Below are 19,576 nucleotides of genomic sequence, written 5' to 3' on the forward strand. Positions count from 1 at the left end.
TAAATAACAGTTTTTTCAGGTGAATACATTTATTTTCATCTAATTTTTGGTCAAAGTGGATAACTATAATGTGACATTAAAATGGCATTTTCAACAAAAAAAATGTTCAATAAATATTTTTTCAGGGGACAATACATCTTCAAGCTTTCTTTAAAACAAGGCTACAGTATATTGCGTTTTTTTTTTCAAGAAAACAATCATCAAGCACTTTTGTAAAGTAGCTCAAGATTGAGTTGATTTTTGCTTTATATTTTTTGATCTGAGAATATGCAGTTTAATTATGTTAGGAGAAGGTATCTAAAACAAATTTTGAGTGTGTTACAGAAGAAACAGAGGATAATAATTGATCATAAATTAAATTTCTCCAGCCATACATCTAAAATGATTTTTTTTTTTTCATTTTATTTATTTCAATATCGTCATCACAGCCTTAGCTGAATTTAATTTGATCCAAGATGGAATATGGAGATGCATGGATCTCCTATATCAGGAAGGATAAAAATTAAATTAAATCGTTTGGAAAATGTTCAGCAGAGAGCTAACAAGTGTTGTCACCGAATTGAGAGGCCAGTCGTATGAAGAAAGGCTGAAAGCATTGAACTAATCACCTACATTTATAGAAAGAAAAGAGATGAATTCATCCAAACTTTTAAAATTGTTAATACTAAATATTGATAAGCTCTCTCTGAGAATATTGAGAATACAGAGCTACTGTTCATTTACATAATTGCAGTTGAACAAGCACCATCTCCTCAGACTGATCATTTATGCTAAATTATCTACTTGAAACTACTTGACCGTACATATTTTTTTGCATATAATATTTAAAATGTACAGTACTGTAAGCTATTTTAATAATCAGTCACATTAAAATTCCAGTTTTTATATTAGTATAAAAATATAAATTTCCAATTCAGTACAGTAACTCTTTATTCACTGATTTATGCAATGCAAAGAAATCTATTTTCATGTGTCTGCTGCATCACTATCAGATTTACACAGAATGCAAAGGTGTGAATTGAATATGCATGAAAGTACATGAATAATTATGAATGCTAATGTGTCCCTGGGGATTTAATTGATTGCCAGGTTTTCTCACTATCCAGTCTCTACTGTAATCATCTTCTTGCTAGTATAGTATTCACCATTCATGCTTGCTTTTAAGTTGAATTTATGTCAAAAACCACTTGAATATCCACTACTATATTAAACAACAGTAACCAAGCTTTTTAAATATATTATACTTACCAATCTATATAACACTGACTTTATAAAATATAAATATTGCCTATTTGTTTACTAATTATACAGTACTGTAGTATTATACCAAATATGGCATGCATTATTATTTTCTTGGTATTCTCAGATCATAATTTTTATACTCTACCTTTTAATTTTAATAATAAATATTTCTCACCACAACATGTTGGTTTCATTTGTCTTACCATTAATAAATCAATAAGTTACTAATACAATAGTGTCTTGGAACAATGTTCATTAGAATTTGTTGTTTAAAAGTCAAACATTGACATGAAATGACATTACTGTAAAGTTATTTGTTCCTGTACTGTACAGTAACTTTGCATTTTGTAGTTGATTATTTACCATTAATTATGCAGTCAGATTCAGTGAATGCTAATGTGCAAACTGCATTATATAATGTAATTCAATCTAAAGTGAAGTCACAAAACAAAATTGTTACTACTGTAAGCATTTTTTTGGTTATAAATTAGACTAGCAAAACTAAGGTTGTCTACTGTACACTATAGACATGTTCAGTTGGTTGGTAATGGCTGCAATCGAATCCTCAAATTTTATTTTATAGCATTTGAATTTTAAGTAATTAGAAGAAATGTAGATTACAGTACATTAGTTCAATGTTTTATTTGCAATTTTTGTTGAGAATTTTAACCTGTTTGGTCACTTGGATCCTCCTGCCCAAATGGTATCTGACGTTAGCTTCTGTTTGCACAGAATGAAGTCATTCATCGGGACCACTTTGAGTAATAAGTTTAAGTGCGGTCGGTAATAAGCCAGCAGATGAAGCTGTACTGATCTCATACACCGATGGCAATACGGAACTACTGTAAGGCGACAAAGCTGGCCAGACATCCTAATGCTCTGAGCCATTCGTAAGCCGTTGGAGTACGAGCAGTGATTAGATTGCGTACTGCACTCATTGCAGACGTTATTCATTGGTGGGATAGACACGCCAAGCCCGTCACAAGATTTATCTGTGCTCCGAATTATAGCGGGGATTGAGTCGGCACCAGGCATGACTTTTCCCGATTTATAATGCAACCTGCCTGTTCCGTAACAAGAAGGATTAGCCTCTGCACTAGGGACGTGAAAGTATGCATCTTTCAGATCTATCGAGGCTGCCCAGTCTCATCGTCTTAGCCCCAGTAGGATGGATGAGAATGTCTCCATCTGAAACCTCTGGGGCTGAATAAACTGCTTGTTTAGACGCCAATCGCCTGTCTTTTTTTCTGTTAGGAAGACGGTCGACTCGTGTTCGAGACGATGCATCGTGTGTTGACTTGTTCTACTGCTCCTTTCTACAGACCGGGCATATCTGTTGTTGTCTGGCGTATATGGCGGTTGCGGATGCAATGTTTCTGACGATTCTGATGTCGTGAACCTACGATAATGTGCCGGTGTCCCTTGAAGGACGTTGATATGATGTGAGGCGGCCGTCGTCACATAAATAAACGCATGTTGATCAGCAATCAGCCCCGTGATTTGCTGTAATAGCGCAATGACCTCCGCATCATGTTCTCTCAGATGGTCAGGATCAGCTAAAAATGACAGCAGGTAGCCTGAAACAGATGTTACACGTAGCATTCTCACAGTCCGCTCTATCTACCAAGAGATGCATCTCCTCCGTTTTTGCGGCCTTCGGGACAAGGTAGCTTGGCTTGCCTGCTTCCAAACCTCGGTCCTCTCTGACCCGATCTTTGGCGGCATCCAGTACGCCTGGCGCTATGATGTATCTGTCGAATTGCGCCTGCGGCACCGGAAAAGCAGAAAAAAGGACGTACGCCGCAGGCCTACGTGTCCCAGTATCACATGCAATTGTGTCGAGTTACGGATTGAGAGGCACAACCGAACAAGTAATAACCTTCCGGAGAGGTGTACGCAAGCCAAATGTCGAGAATCGTTTTGTGGAAGGTGTAGGTTTAGGTTTCACGGAATGAGTACTCTATACTGAGATATCCAAGTACTGCCGGAAGTATCTTATTTACCAGCGCCTGTAAACCCTCCTCACTGGGCCCCCGCAACTCCGCGGCTCTCTCCTCATAAGAGAGCGTAAGCATACTGCGGTCACTAGTGTAGCTTTCCTCCACTGAAGGCCCTCAGAAAACCGCGGGCTCATCCCTTGGTGTAGCCCTCACCGCTGTTGTGATGGCTTGTAAAATCGCCAGAGATAACTCGGTTGGTTCTGGGATTACATAGGCCGGTAACTGGAACAGGAGCGATGCCGAAATCTGCCTTGTTCCTTGTGTGGCACGGCTTCAGTCGCAACCTCCGCTGGAGCCCTCTCGGGCGCGATATCTTCCGAAGTAGTACGTCCCGCGGGACATGGTAAGGATGCAAATTTTGCTGGTGTCCACTGTACGTAACTGTCGCATGGTTTTGGTCTGGCAGCACGTGCGGCAATTTATGCACCGCATGTGGTGATCCCACTTAATAGCTGAACGCACTGGACGCATTCCTGTTTAGGCATGGTGGCAAAGCAACATCTAAACAAAACACACGGACACATCCTAGCAGAGTATCCCATTAACCTAACGTAACTAGATGTTGTTTACAATTAGTACACCTAACTGATTCCTTTGTATGTCTCGTAAAGGTATGCTATACTCTATGCCGGAGAAACTCCGGTATGTAGAGAAATATTTCTCTCTCGTACACAGACGAGACAACGATCAAGTTCTTAAATTATAAACTTATAATTTATAGGTATTTCTGCCCTGTAACAACGAAACAAGGGCAACGTAAACCAACGTATCTAAGTAATAAAAGGTTACTGTAGCTTTAAGCTATCGTTCTTAAACTTTGTGCTTTCTTCACGACGGTACGAAAAGAAATGATGATGGTAATGCGTGGGAGTGATCCCACGAGAGGGCAGTATGGCGGACTGGCCTATTTATTAAGGAGGTGATCTACTGTAAAATTGTTTGTAATTGTTTTCGCACTTCGTGGAAAAGGGCTACTGTCAGGTTTATCCAGGTACCAACACCATTTCTGGTTGTTGTATTTAACCCCCATGACTTATTTTGGGAGGTCAGTAATTGCCCTCCCCGAAACACCCACACCCTATTTAGATACTACGAAGCTGTGGGGCTTCCCCCTCTTCCTCTTGAATGAATGAACGTAGACACATTTTTTATTTAGGCAACACTGCAGATTTCACGCTTTTACTGATGATAACGGCTACTAGAGAGGCTGTAATGAAGTCTGGTTTCTGTCCCGTAAAAGTTGGCTTATGATCTCTGACACTGACAGCTCCAACAACCTCATATTTAATGAGGGTGATCCATCCAGCTATTGCTGATCATTAGGGACCCTCAGAGGTTCACAAGACAAACATATACACAAGATGCTCTACATATTACAAAGTCTTATTACAAGTCTTTGGGAGTGGAGTAATTTGGTCCTTAGAAAAAATCCTGACATGTGACGGGACTTGAACTCAGGACCCTTGGAGTGGTAGACAAGCATTGTAACCACCAAGCCACAACTCCACTCCATATATAGTTAGACTAGGCCTAGATCATTGAATGTAAGCCAGCTTTTTTTTGTTTCATACAAGGTGGGTTCGTAGCATACCTACCGTGCTAGCTAGCTAGTCTGACCATCATTAAAAAATAGTTTTTTCCAATTTCAATGGGGTTTCTCCGAACCACCCGAACCCCACCTGGATCCGCCACTGCCATTAGATTAAAATGAAAATAATTAAAAAAGGAACAACGAAACTGTCTAGAAGATAAATAACCATAGATAATTTCAAATTTTACAATTGATTTGAAAAAAAGAAATTTCTACATTTAATGCCAAAAATATGTTTGTATACAATATTTAAAATAATTTTTTTCCAATGCAGTCCAAGACATGTCCTTGATATTGATGTTTAAAAAAAAAAGTTTTTTTTTGCTTTTTTATTTCATAATTATTGATCTTTACTGTATATGTTTTTTCCATTTCAGTTTGCGAACAAGCGAAACAAATTACCTGATGGAGTCGTTCTCATTTTACTCAGCTATCCGTGCTCGTGCGTATTACTCAAAGGTTAATAAGGAAAAAGGGTCAGTATACTTATCATTACTAATTTTGAGACTTTTGAGTTATAAAGAAGTTTGGATTTTTATTTAAAAAATTTTTTTTAATTTGTGTTATGGGGCATTCCACAGTATTTGGTCCGTGGGTTTAAACATTTCATTTACTGATTTTGATGTAACTCTTGGCCATTTCTCAAAGTAGACATGTTGAAGTTTATTAAATAACATTTTTTTTATTTTTCTGATATTTATTTTTTAAGTTATTGAATATTAAATATGAAAAAGTCATATTTGGCGTTACGGACGGGACATTTTTAATCTTATTTATTTCATAAACTATGCATCTTATTACTGTTTTTTCAACAGATATAGTTACTTTATGTCTCAATAATACATAATCAAGTATTTAATTAAAATTTTGTTGTTTATTAATTTCATCCATTTCAAATTCATAAATGTCCCGTCCGCGACGTTTTAGGCGTTTTTTTTTACATTTATTTTAAAAGTAATGATGCAAAAATCTTGATATTTCATTTTCTCCTCCTGAGGACTATATCTCATTATATTATGGACAAATTTTTTGAAAATTTTAGATTTTGATGAAAATATCATATTTCAAAAATATATTGTTACGGACGGGACATTTTTGTTACGGACGGGACGTATCATTTAAATCCTAATTATTTCACAAACCATGCATCTTTTAAACATTTTTTTGCCAGATATAGTTACTCTATGTCCCTATTGTACATATTCAAGCATTTTATAACACATATTTTGTTTATTAAATTTCATATATACATTTCAAAATTCATAATTGTCCCAACCGCGACATTTTAATAGTAGTTTTATGGTGTTTATTACATTTCAGTTAAAAGTATTGATACCACAATTTAATATTTTGTTTTCTCTTTTTAAAACTATATGCAATACATTATAAACAAATATTTTGAAACTTTTGGTGAAAATATCATATTCAAAAATATATTGTTACGGACGGGACATTTTTGTTAAGGACGGGACATATCATTTAAATCCTTTTTATTTCATAAAACCATGCATCTTGTTAACATTTTTGCCCATAAATATACTGCAGTTACTTTTTTTTTCAAAGTAAGCTCCAATTATTCATAATAAAGTATTTTATTAAAATTTTTTATTAATTTCATACTTGCATTTCAAAATTCATAATTGTTACTTCTGAGACATTTCGATTGGGGGTTTTTCCTCACTTGTGTTTATTGAAGTAATGGCTTTAAAATTGTTATTTAATTCCTAATTTTAAATCTTAATTTTCAACTCCTAAGGATATTAAATTGCAATAGATTTAAACATTAAAAAAACATTACTATCAAAAAGTCATGTCCATTTGCCGTCCCATCCGCGACGCATACAGTTTTCATAATAAACATTTTTTTGTACAGTCTTTTTTCTTTTTTTGACTTTCATAATAAACATTGGCCATATATGTATACATTTATTCTACTTTGAATCTTGTATTCTTTTTTATTTCTAAGATATGTCTAGTTATATTCTCAAAAATGTCCCGTCCGTAACAAAAAAATACTGTGGAATGCCCCTTATATTTTGATTGGTTAACAAATCATTGATTATTGACATCCCAGTACATTTCTACATCTAAAGCTTCTGAATATGTTTTTATATTGACTGCATTTCTGCTCAATTTTTCTCCTAAATAACCGTTTAAATCAGTGGGTAGTCGTTGACATAAATCGTTAACAGTATTTAAAATGCAATCGGCTCTGGTGGCCAATTCAAACGTTACTGCAGTGTAAAGTACAGTTACTGACTACAAAGCATATACCATAACCTGCATTTGTTGCGCGTGTAAAATATGTGTAATTACCGTGTGCCGGTATTTGTTTTGCCCCGACATGAAATGGTAAATCTTCATGTTTATATTCGCCCTAGCAACTCTGTGTACTACTAAGGAAGGAACTCAACAATGTGGGGTGTATAGAGAGTATGTTATTCGATCCCCAGCAACGGTCATGTGTTGTGAATTTTGAGTGTTTGCGATATTGCTGGTGATTTTTTAAGAGTAAACTGAAATACTATCAGTTATTATCAAATATTTTTAAAATCTATTTTCAACTACTGTATTCAGAAATTATTTTTATAGCAGAGCAGAAACAGACTGACCTGCAACAAAATAACTCATACTTTGTAGTGTACTGATAGTTACAGTAGTATTATTATATTATAACATGGGGTTTTAATTCCTGAAGAATTTGTCATTAATATTGCAGAAAATTTAGAGATGAGTGTGTACAGTAGTACTACTCTGCAGTAATGATATTTTATTGGGATAAAGTAGAGTGTGTCATATTCATCATTCGGTGGCATTTTTACTTTAAATAATGGCAGGGAAAAGAACACTTTACTCTATTGTACAATACAATTGACACTTAATTGATTGATCACTTCATTTTAAATTCAGAAAATATTTCCATCCAATATAAATTGAGAGAAAACAAGAAGCCATACGATTATTTTTTTCTGATTTAGAGGCATACTGTACAGTACTTTACTTCAACATGTACCACACAGTGCACAAGAAGAATACTTTCATCAAAATTATGATCATTAAAGAATTAAGACAAGCATTTTATACTATAAGGAGGGAGGTTCGATTACAGACAACATCAGTCGTTTTTAGCTAATAACCCAATGATAACCCAATTTATAATAGACAATTTCATTGTACACAGAGTATATGTATTTAGTGTTGTACTGTAATGTACATCCATGTTTGCAACTGTTTTGACTGCTCCCTAAAGCTAAATAAATTCTCACAACCCTAAAAATTGCAAAAGAACACATTGGTATAAAGTATTGTAAAAAGACAAATTTGTTTTAAACAATACTGTTATAATAGAAAGTATAAAAAAGTACAGTACAGTCAAGCTATTTAATTACGGAAAAGGCAAGGTTTATATTGTAAATAAATTAGATTTTTTCCATTGGTATCAAGGTAATTTCTACTCTGACAATTCATATTTCTTTGGTTATCCTTCCATTGCATGCAATGCATATTTTCATCTTAACTATGTAGAGACTTCATTCATCTCTAATAAACAGTACTTGAATATGTACATCTGCCATCACTAAGTGATTTCCATAAGTCATTCTCACATTGATAAATCTATAGTGTATGGCATACCAGTGATTGGCCATGTTAATGTGTCTGAATACTTATTGAATTAGCTGAAATGTTAATATTGATTATTTACATTCAGATTTTGAATTAGGTTGATATTAACAGTCCTGTAGCTTCAAAGTCAAATATCATCGACGTCAGATTCACAAAATTGAATTTGGTTTTCCAGAGTAGAAAGAATCAATTAATTGTATCCATGTTTTTCTATTCAATGGACTTGATGTTATGGTTGGACATACAGTACAGTAATAACTGAAGTGTGTCTTTAAGTATAAAACATATAAAACTGTAAACTGTATAAATATCGGGGGGGGGGGGGGGGGAATGTAAGCAATGATATTGTGCCAAGAAATCATATCTTTCACTTTTCATGATAGGTCTTCCACCTACTAAGAAACCACCGGATACCTAAGAAAGTGCTTTTATTTTCTAGCAACCCTATAGTATTTGTGTACATCTCTTCAATGATGTCAACACTATGTCAGATTGTTGTTATCTTTTCTTTAAGCCTGTTTTCCACTAGGCAAATTTATTAGCTCGAATTCAGAGGAGCTGTTTACAGTAGCAAGAGAAAAAATTACCCTCCACTACAAGAGGGAATATAGCCCTGATTTTTATTTCCATCGCGTGTCTGCTGTGCTTTTTGATTGGCATGAGTGCTCATGAATGCGATATACCTCATTTCATGATCTCTGATTGGTTGCGTAATTTTTCACTTCGCCAAAAGTAGAAAAAATTCAAACTACTAATTTCAATGAAGCGAAAAAGCTAGAATTCGTCGCAGCGAGGGAGGATGGAAGCATGAATACTGTACGTATGTGGATAAGCTGATGCTTTTGATTTGTGAAAACAAAATTGTTAAGTGGAAAACATGCTTTATAAATCATCATGTCTCTATTTGTAAAAGAACCTGTCCTTTACAGAGATTTTATCTTTGCAGACCTGAGCTGATGGTAAAGAAGCTACGATATTATGCTAGACTAATTGTTGTCTGCTTGCTTTTGAGGAAAATGGATCTTATCAGAGAGCTTATTAAGGTATTGTATGTTATTTAAATACAATGAAAGGTGGTAGTAGTTTTGTTTTCCGATTGGTTGGTTTTAATTGGAAAAAAATAGATTTTGGCAACATTCTTCTAACTTAAATTCTTTCAAAGGAATTAAGATCATTAATGAAAGAAAAATATAAAACATTTAAACAAGGAGATTCAGCCAAAGGGAATTGAAACGAGTAATTAAAGGGATAAGAGGGACTATGCCAAACACATTGAGGACAAATTTATTAAGTCAGGTGATATCCAGAATGTTTGGAAAAGTATGATGAATAAAGTACAGGTAAACCGGTAATACTTTGGTAATATTCCAAATGTAAAAGGCTTTGGCAATATTCTTTACTTCAAGCAATTATCAGTACTACAGTAATTATATACCAAAATCATCAATATCATCAATACAGAGTAGTGAATACATTTCATAATTCATGGAATTATAATGAAAAGCTAGAGAAGCGATTTTCATTTCCAATATTGAAAGATTGACTTTTTATCCAACCAGTTTGACTTGACTACTCTCTCTGAGTCCGACTGTTAGTTTTTGATATATGGTAACCCTGTAATTTCACTTGTAATCTGCATAATTAAGCTAATTTGCATATCATCGGGATGAGTGACAAAGGTGTGATGATGCTCAAATTTTGATCTCCTAATCATAATGTGACCATTTAAAAAATAAAAATCTCTATTTGCAATTTGTTTCACTAGATTGCCTAGCCTTAACAGGTAGAGCTGTGTTGAATGAAACAATCATTCTTTCAACAAATGAATAATATATTTATCCCCATTCAATTATTAAATGCAATATATTATTAATAAGTCCGCCATCTCAATCTATTATGGCTGCAAAACATTCTATATTGGTTCGGTTTACACACAAAAAACTCAAATTGGCAACATTAAATTTACGGTTGAATGGAACAAAATTACCATTGCCTTTATGATGTTATAATTCTGCATATAATTTTGTATTATAATAGTAGGAAAGGATTGTACAAGTACACATGTACTGTACAAATCACATCAGTAGCAGAAGAATTTTATACTAAGATAATAATATTGAATATTTGTACTTTTTTAAATACCATTTAAATAACCATAACACTGCAGAAAGTCGATAACATTACAGTTACTGTAGATGAATATAAATCCTGCCTTGAAAATGCCTACATGTCAAACACCATTATAATTTTAAAATTGTATGTGTTTTTAAGATGAAAATAAAGACATATTTAGTTCTGGCCTCAAAATATTTGATGAAATTTAGAATTAAAACTAACTGGTTAAAAAATAAATTTCTAGGTTTTCAGCAATTTTCTCAACAATAACTTTTTCTTTCTATATGAAATTTGGAACATTTAATAAATACTGTAGTAAGACAAACATTCTGTGAAGTTTTCATCATATTTTATGTATTACTTTTCAAAATACAGTTCACAAAAGTCTTTTGCATGTCCGTAATGCTGGAATTGCCAAAACATTTACTGTAAATGACCACAGTAAAAATCAGTTTAAAAAACAATTAAAGACTTTTTATTTCAACCAATGTTATGTCTGTGAGTGACTGTAAATTATGATTTTCAGTTGAAAGATGAATAAATTAATATTGTAAAAATTCCACAGATCCATGGGCAATTCCACGGTAACGGAATTACAATTCACACTGATTTTCGGCCTTTTTTAACCAACCCACAAGATCTGGGTAAGCTTTGAATAATAAATTTGATATGTGTGTGTAGTACACATACTTACCAATCTAAAACAGTCTACTTTAAAAAAAAAAATTACAATGTCTTGATATTCTGGTAACTTTTATTTTGGTAACGGAATTACGCAGAAAATCGATAATTAAATTTTTAACTTGAAACATGAGATTCCGTCTGAATACTATAAACAACTGAAGATTATGATTGGTATTACAGTGTAGACATAAGATGTGGCTAATTTATTAATACAAGTTTACTTCGGATATTTTCATAGTTTATCTGCATTTGGTTAGTTTTGTCTGGTAACGGAATTACATGACATGGTAACGGAATTACGCGTCTGATTATTGATTCGAATAGAACATCAAATAATAATTTTTTCTATGTTTTTTAGTGTTCTCATGGAACTTTAACAATGATTGATGTCCATTTAAACCAGATTTTATAAAAATCATCACATGAATTTGTTGGATCTACCTACTATAATAATAAAAAAAATGGGCCTATCTGTGGTTCACAGAGCTTACTCAATATATGCATGATCTGTCCACTGTATTTACATATCTACACTATAACTAGAAACCAAATGTTCCAAATTTAAAAATGTTAACAAATTGAATTGTGAAGCTTAATTTTCATTGTCATATTCAAGAGCCTGGCCAAAATTTCTCTAATTTTATTCTGGCTGAAGTGCCTAAAACTACTCACCTCAAGCTTAGATTGTCAGTGTTATCACTATTGAAGTTTAACTAGCTGTTGTATACACTGTACTACAGAAAATAATCATTATTAAATATAAGTTTATTCACTACTGTCATCAGCTTTATGACTATTAACCTTTATCAACCTATTTTGATTCAGATAGATCCTTAAAGTGGTGCCCGTATAGGGAATGAATTTGAATGATTTTAGCATCGATCGGAAATATAGTATCTACAGTATACTGTACTATGACTCTATATACTATGGATTTGTTTTGGAATTGGATTCATTATTTATTAATTAATGTTGATTAGCTTCATTTAGAAACAATTTATACAGTACTAAGACATATGTAGTGAATTAAGGTATATTACTTTATACATAACCCAATGTAATTCCGTTACCATGTAATACCATTAATTTATACCAAAATTTAATTATGTTACCCAGGCTTTCTAAAAAAACTAGAGGAGACATAACTGGTTGCTGATAATGATATTGGTTTGAGCAACCTAGTATTAGGATAATATAAAGTAATTTAAGTTTTTATAAGCATTGGTTAGCTCATAGGAAGTATGTTTTATAAACGTTTTAAGTGATTTTGTGCATTAATAGTAAATTTCTACTATAAGTGACTCCATGGAACTGTTTTGGCAACTAGGAATTGGATTTATTATAAATAATCAATTAATTGTTGATTCCCTTCACTTAAAAACAATTTTATGTGATTACAGAGACATTTATAGTGAATTAAGATACATTATTTTATACCTATACCCCCATGTAATTCCGTTACCAAATGTAATTCCGTTACCAAATGTAATTCCGTTACCAAGTTTTCTACAAAACTAGAGAAGACCAAACAAAATGTGTAATTGATATAGGTAAGTGGACATACCTAATAAGAGAATTTAAAGTAACTCAAGTTTATAAGCATTGGTTAGCTCACAGGAAAACTTTAATCAATTTTTTGGTAACGGAATTACAAACTAATTTACTAGAAAATGAATGATTTCTTATAGAAAGTGGAAGATGCGACATGAAAATTTATATTAATATTAGTGTTCTAGAGACCATGAACTCAAATAATTTGAATAATTAAAGTCAACAAGGGTTGAGTTAAGTACATAGTTCAGGATTGTCTAATTTCAGCTATTTTTTCAGTTTCAAATTTTAAATTACACATTCGACAAGGAAAGCAATTTTTGAAGAAATGTGAATTAATAAAACAAAAATTTTAGTTGGAACTACATTCCACACATATTAGTAAACAAAAAATAACACTTAAGTGTAGGTTCATGTAGATTTAAAAAATGATGATTTTGGTCTTCCAATGGAGAATTGCCCAAATATGTTTGTTATGCACTAAAGCCACGTATTCATTTCACACTATTGTTTACTGCTTAGACTAGAGTAGCTTTTAAGCTTATATCATCAATTCTGTCATTATGGCATCATGCTAATTACTTGCAGCATTGCTGTATGTTAATTATCTAAATGCATTTTCCACCGTTATGACATATGACATATCTATTGCTAATATTTAAAGTTAATAGTAATGACCTTTCTATTTTTTTTGTTTTTGTTTTTTTATACTGATAGTAGGTAGCTAATCGTATTTTCAAACTTCTTAGTGTATAGATTATACGCATGATGTACTGTATAATGAAATCTAACTTTGTCTTTATATTATCTTTATTATTATTATTATTTAACAAGGGTACTGTAGTTTATGACATTATTATACGCAGAGGGATCTTTGATTGGATTGTGGTACCGGCTATTGTATTTGCGTTAGCAAGATCCTATCTCCATATATTATAAATAATTAAAGATTCTGACAAAATCATTCAATGAATATATATACAATATATCTTTATTTAAATCAATGCATTATAACCTATAGTCATAGTAACAAATTAAATCTAGTTTAATGTTAACACTTTTAACTGTAATTTTCTACCTGTAGGAGTATGGTCAATTTCCCTGAGTCTTACTGTATTTGGGAGGAGAATTTTTCTCTATAAAGTAATTCCTCATCCTTAGAAGAGCATCTAATTCTCTCTCTCTTATGTTATAGTTGCTTGATTCCAAATATTATATAGTGCTGTTTCATTTAGTATTCATAAATTACAACTGCATACAGTAAGTAATTGCATAGTCCAATCCCTAGATAATTTCAACTAACTTATCTATAATTCCTTGGGGTTGTAAATACAAAATGCTTTTCAAAGTAAACTTGCCGTTTTCCCTACTCTAATTGCAACAGAAGTCTTTATGAATCGTAAGCAAGGATTTATCACGACCAATTTGAATTGAATACATGCTGATGTTGCTCATCGATAATAACATTAATATGAAACTTATTATCATTTTCAGTGAAAAGTATCTGTAAAAGTATAGAGATGAGATCATACTGTATGCAGTTATCTTTAAGATTAATGACCTTGAAACTGAATTGTACAATCTCATCTTCCAAAATAAGATATCAATAACTATTATATATTATTGTTGACCTTGTGGAGTTCATATGATTTATTAGACATTTATTAAAATATGTATCATTATAAATAGAAATTTTCATATTGCAAATAATTATTTCTGCATAATATTATATTTTTAATAATATCGGAACAGCGTAATTTCATACAGTCTGAAACTGATGGACATAAGATGTGGAAAACATGCTCTTGGTTTACTATGTTACTGTGTATATCATTCCTCATGGAGGTGTTTATTTGTTGAAAAATGCATGAGTTCTATATAAATGGAGAACTGTGGTTTCTAGACACAAAGCAACAACAAAAAACATTCAAAACTAAATGTTGGTACCATGCAGTACGATAATCAGAGCAGTACTGAAATTAGCAATAGTAGTTGATAAATAGATATATTATACAACTAAATTAATGTACAAATAATTTCATGAAGTGAAAGATGAAATTCTATTTTCACAATGTGAACCGATTGAAATTATTTGTACCATGGCACGAATATAGAAACATTCATTTGTTTTATACATAAAGTAGATTCTTGCCATTGTTCTAAACTTGTTGATGCGAAGGGGAGATTGCGTCGTGCGCGTCGCAGCTTCCATTCGCACAGAACAACAGACGGTGATGCTATTGGGTTTCATGCAGATTTGAACCAAGTAACTATATCATCATTAAATAGTATGTACTTTTGCATAACATGTGAATTGTCCAATTAAATGACAGGAATTTTTGTAGGTGTTAAACCATATAAAACGACGCCTTATAGAATTGAGGGTGGTGGGGTGTGTAGATTGTGTTCTGAATTCGACAAACAATTCCCTTGATATGCTAAAACATTTAATTCATTAAAGTTTGTTTGTACTGAAGTTGTAAAACATTCATTATTTGTGCAAAACACAGTGATATAATTAATAAATGTTTATGAGTTGAACTTGAATGGGGAGAATATTTTCATTTAAATATTCGACTCATTCAACAAATACCTACTGTTCTATAGGCAACTTTTATTAAAATAATCAGCTGCTTCCATCTTGAATCAAATGTTGATTGATTGATTTTTTATGCCATGCATAATTTTTAAAACTTTAATTTTTACTGAATAGATTAGTAGAATAGTTTTGTATTGTGACTCTACTCTGGATTCCTGTCTGTCATGCCTTTACTGTGGTGCATACATTAACAACTTTCGTTAACAATAAAAGTTTGGTGCAGAGCAATGATACAAAAATATAACGCTTTAATGTACCATAATTATATTATTTTGCAATTTAAATGATTAATTGATAAGCTTTAAAAACTTCTAATACAGTATGGAAATTACCTTGCAATTCTAAAAGAAGCGATGACATAATATACAGTAATCCACTTAACCATGCCTTCATCTAATTTTATTCATCATTTTATTATAATATGTGTATAAATATTCAGTTTATTAATACAGTTGTATTCTAAAAATGCTGACTTATTATTAAACTTAAAAATCATGGACTCTATTGTGCAAGCAAATACATAAGAAATACTACTGTATGGCATGCAGAAATATACTAATTCTTCAAATTTGTGATCTGTACTATTAATTGTTAGTGATAGGCATGTTGTTTTAATTAGTATTCTGTACGTAATTGCATATTAATAATCAATATTAATTAATAGATGTTCTGTGTACAATACTTTTAATTTAAAAACAATTGCTCCTGGCTGTTTGAATCACTTGGTCAGTGTCAATAGACAATGTTTATTCTACATGCCATCTAACTTGTAGTTTAGAAATTATACAGAAAGCGAGGGCCTTGTAACAGTATTTTATTAGCGTGTTATTTAATCAGTGAGGTTGCATTAACAATATCTACTCTCTATTCTAAATGAATTTTTCAATGTTTGCATTTGTTGTCCTATTTTTAACTTGTGGAAGAATTAAATGTATTCTTTCTATTGAACAACCTCGAAGGACTGTTTTCTTTGAAACTGGTTTTGGTAGAGCTGTTTGTAAAAAATAGCTTTGCAAATTGTAGTATAAAACTGGTTTATCAGTCGGTGGTCATTATTGACAGAGATTAGTCAATAGTCTGTGACTGTTCATTTGACCATCTTTTATCAAATGTTTTGAAGATCTGTTCTTTTTTTGGTGCTTTTTCATAAAAGGGGTCAATTAAGGGAGGTTAATGTTGACATGTCACTAGTCCTTTCTCCAATCGTAAAATCTTTCGGCGCACCTGATACATTCATAAAATACCATATTTATTTGAATAAACGCACCAGGGGTGTTTATTGTTCAGTGTTTTTAGGGGAACGTATATTCAAGGAAGGCGTTTATTCAGAAGAGGTGTTTATTTTGTTTTTGGGTGTAATATGGTAACATGTATAATCAAATAAAGGCTCCTAGATATGAAAAAATCCAACACAATTAATATTGAGAAGTGATAAAATACAGTAAAAATGTTTGATAAATTGTAGATCATGTCAATCAATGGATTCTACTACAAATAGAAATGTGTTATAATAATAATACAATATTGTGCATCATTTATTCAATAAAATAAATAAAAGCCCTGGGGCGTTTATTCGAGGGGGTGGGGGATAGGTTTATTCAAAATGATTTTCTATGGGGGAGTTTATTCATGTGGGCTTCAGGTCTTAATTCACCAGGGAAAAGGCAGTGAAAACATGCACAACACAAAATAAGGACATTTAAAGTACACTTAAATTTATGACAAATTTAATGCTTATAATTATGGCTAGCACCAAATCAAATCATCAGTTTAATATTTTTAGACATTTTGTACATTTTACTGTAGTAAATGTCACTGGTTAAAAATAAGCTTCATGTAGATGAAGATGCTAATTCATTCAGTTTATACTTTAGTTTCTATGCAGTTGCCTTGGGGTTCACACAGGGCTTTAGTCATACACTTGCTTTAATCATTATGTCAGCCTCCTCCACCTTAGAGATTTTAAAATGCATATGAAATTATAATATCAGTCAGATTTATATGTCTCAGCACTTGTACAGAGAGATATTTTAATTGCCTGTACGCTTGTAGTTTGTCCCGCATTTTCTTGAATAGATTATAACCCGAGGATGTAAACCTGACAGTGAAGATTGAAACTACGTACTCTCTCCTTTTCAAAATATTTCAAGTTTAAAAGTAATTGGCTTAGATAATTCTTGCATATCTAACCCCTTTGTAGATAGTTAAGGTTCTGTATAAGGTTGAATTGTAAAACTGTATTTATTACTGTACATTTATCATACTGTATAACATTTCTATACATTCACTTTGATGCAAATTGTTTTTTATTTTTCAATTTCAAAGCAATTAAAATCCTTGCATCTTTAACTTCTTTGATACGTTACTATAAATTGATGGCGTTTTATTATTTTATCTAAATGTTTTTATTTAATGGAAAATTAAGGAAAATATTGCATTTGTGTAAAATATAATTAATGCCCCTTTCCCACATTCATGAATTTGGTTACAAATAAACATGAAATTTTAAAAAATCGTAGTCATTCGTACTAAAAACTACGTTGTAAAATTGTCAATTTCCTGTTGTGATGGTCACACAATGGAGATAAGATATTGTTATGATAACTTCATGTTCATTCGTAGCAAAATTTGTGAATGTGGGAAAGGGGCATTAAATCATCTATCTAATGTAAATTATGGGGATGTGTATAGTTTTTACTGTGAAAAGTTGTAACTGGTATTTTGCAAAGATGGAATTTTCAATACTGCATACCCTCCAATTTCAGGCCAAGGTTTTATAATATTTTCTATAATAATTTTTAAATAACATTTAATTTTGTGTTTATTCAATTTCAATTATACAGTATTTATTATATCATTTGATAAAAAAAATACATAGTTGATATAAAGTTTGCGGTACACTACATGTATTAGTTCTGAAAAGAACTGTCAAGTTTCTTGACGTTTTGATCAATATGCTTTGATCTTCCTCAGGAGTGAGAATGCAGAAATGTATCATAAATACATTGAAAACGCATTATTTTGTGTGATCACAGTAGAAAGCATTTACTAATTTATAAGGGCGGTTTACAATAGCATTTTATTATAAAATAAGCTTTATGGTTATGTTTTGATAGTCTAAATATTTTCTAAGGATCACACACAAGATTGTATTGAAAACATTCTATACGAGCATCATAGCAATACATCAAACTTGGGTTTAGTAGTGGCTTCAAACTAGCAATCTAATTAATTGGCTGATGATGAGGCAACCATATTATTAGGACATGTTAGTTCATGGTGAACACGTTTGAGCTTTGATTCTATAAGTTCACAATCAGCTTTATTAACTTCTTTGCTGCTAAACTCAATTTCATTTGTATCACTGGTATGTGCAATGAATTATGGGAGTACTTTACAGATTGGTATCTATTGACGTCAACTACTTTTATCTTTTGTCTTTTGAGATTTGAGCGTTTATGTAAATTAAATAAGACTTTAATATCTGAGGTGTACAGTACACTAATAAAAAACTCACTTTTGAACAAAATTAATTTAAATGTAACTGAATATTTATGCTAATCTTTATACAGTAGCTTTCATGTACTGTAATCGCTATAATAGTAAGCCTACTGTATAGTAGTACAGTACAAAGTTTAATTATAAAACCCATAATGTCATATTCAAATAATAATAATTCAGTAATATAAAGTACTGTATTTGTATGAACTAGAGTGTAGGATGCATTTTAAAAAGTAATATCAAAAGTATTTTGTTCCATGCCTTGTTAAAAAATCTAGCCGTATAATTTATTAGAGTATAGTACTATAAACATTCTTTTCTCATAATAACATTGCCAGATTTAAATGCTTATATTATGATAATGTACATTGTTCTTGTAGGAATTGTCACGGCACATTGATGAGTATGTCAGTTTGTTTGACACGTCTGATAAAATGGAATGGTCGCTAGTTTTGGGAGAGATCAATGCTTTTATCGAGGTAATTATGAATCCTTGCAGACTAAGAAGCTACAGCATTGAATATTACTAGTAGTACATACTTTTAGATTTGCATGTCCACTATGTCAACTGTGATTCCATACAGTATAACCATTTTGATGGGTGACAAGTCAAGTGCCAATTTTGACAATTATGCTCAGCGGAATTTTGCAGACAGATCCCATTCACAG

General features: G+C 32.0%; 1 protein-coding gene across 1 annotated transcript in view; it reads left to right on the plus strand.

Moving 5' to 3' along the window:
* LOC144836876 (protein SCAI-like) overlaps positions 1-19,576 on the plus strand; it is a 39,007-nt gene that overhangs the window by 11,110 nt on the left and 8,321 nt on the right. The window contains exons 4-6 of the mRNA XM_078691787.1: positions 5,211-5,309; positions 9,404-9,500; positions 19,288-19,386. Of these exons, the coding sequence (XP_078547913.1) occupies positions 5,211-5,309; positions 9,404-9,500; positions 19,288-19,386 (295 nt within the window). The remainder of the gene's footprint in view (positions 1-5,210; positions 5,310-9,403; positions 9,501-19,287; positions 19,387-19,576) is intronic.

This window comes from Antedon bifida, chromosome 3, assembly GCF_963402885.1.
Source record: "Antedon bifida chromosome 3, ecAntBifi1.1, whole genome shotgun sequence".
NCBI lineage: Eukaryota > Metazoa > Echinodermata > Crinoidea > Comatulida > Antedonidae > Antedon > Antedon bifida.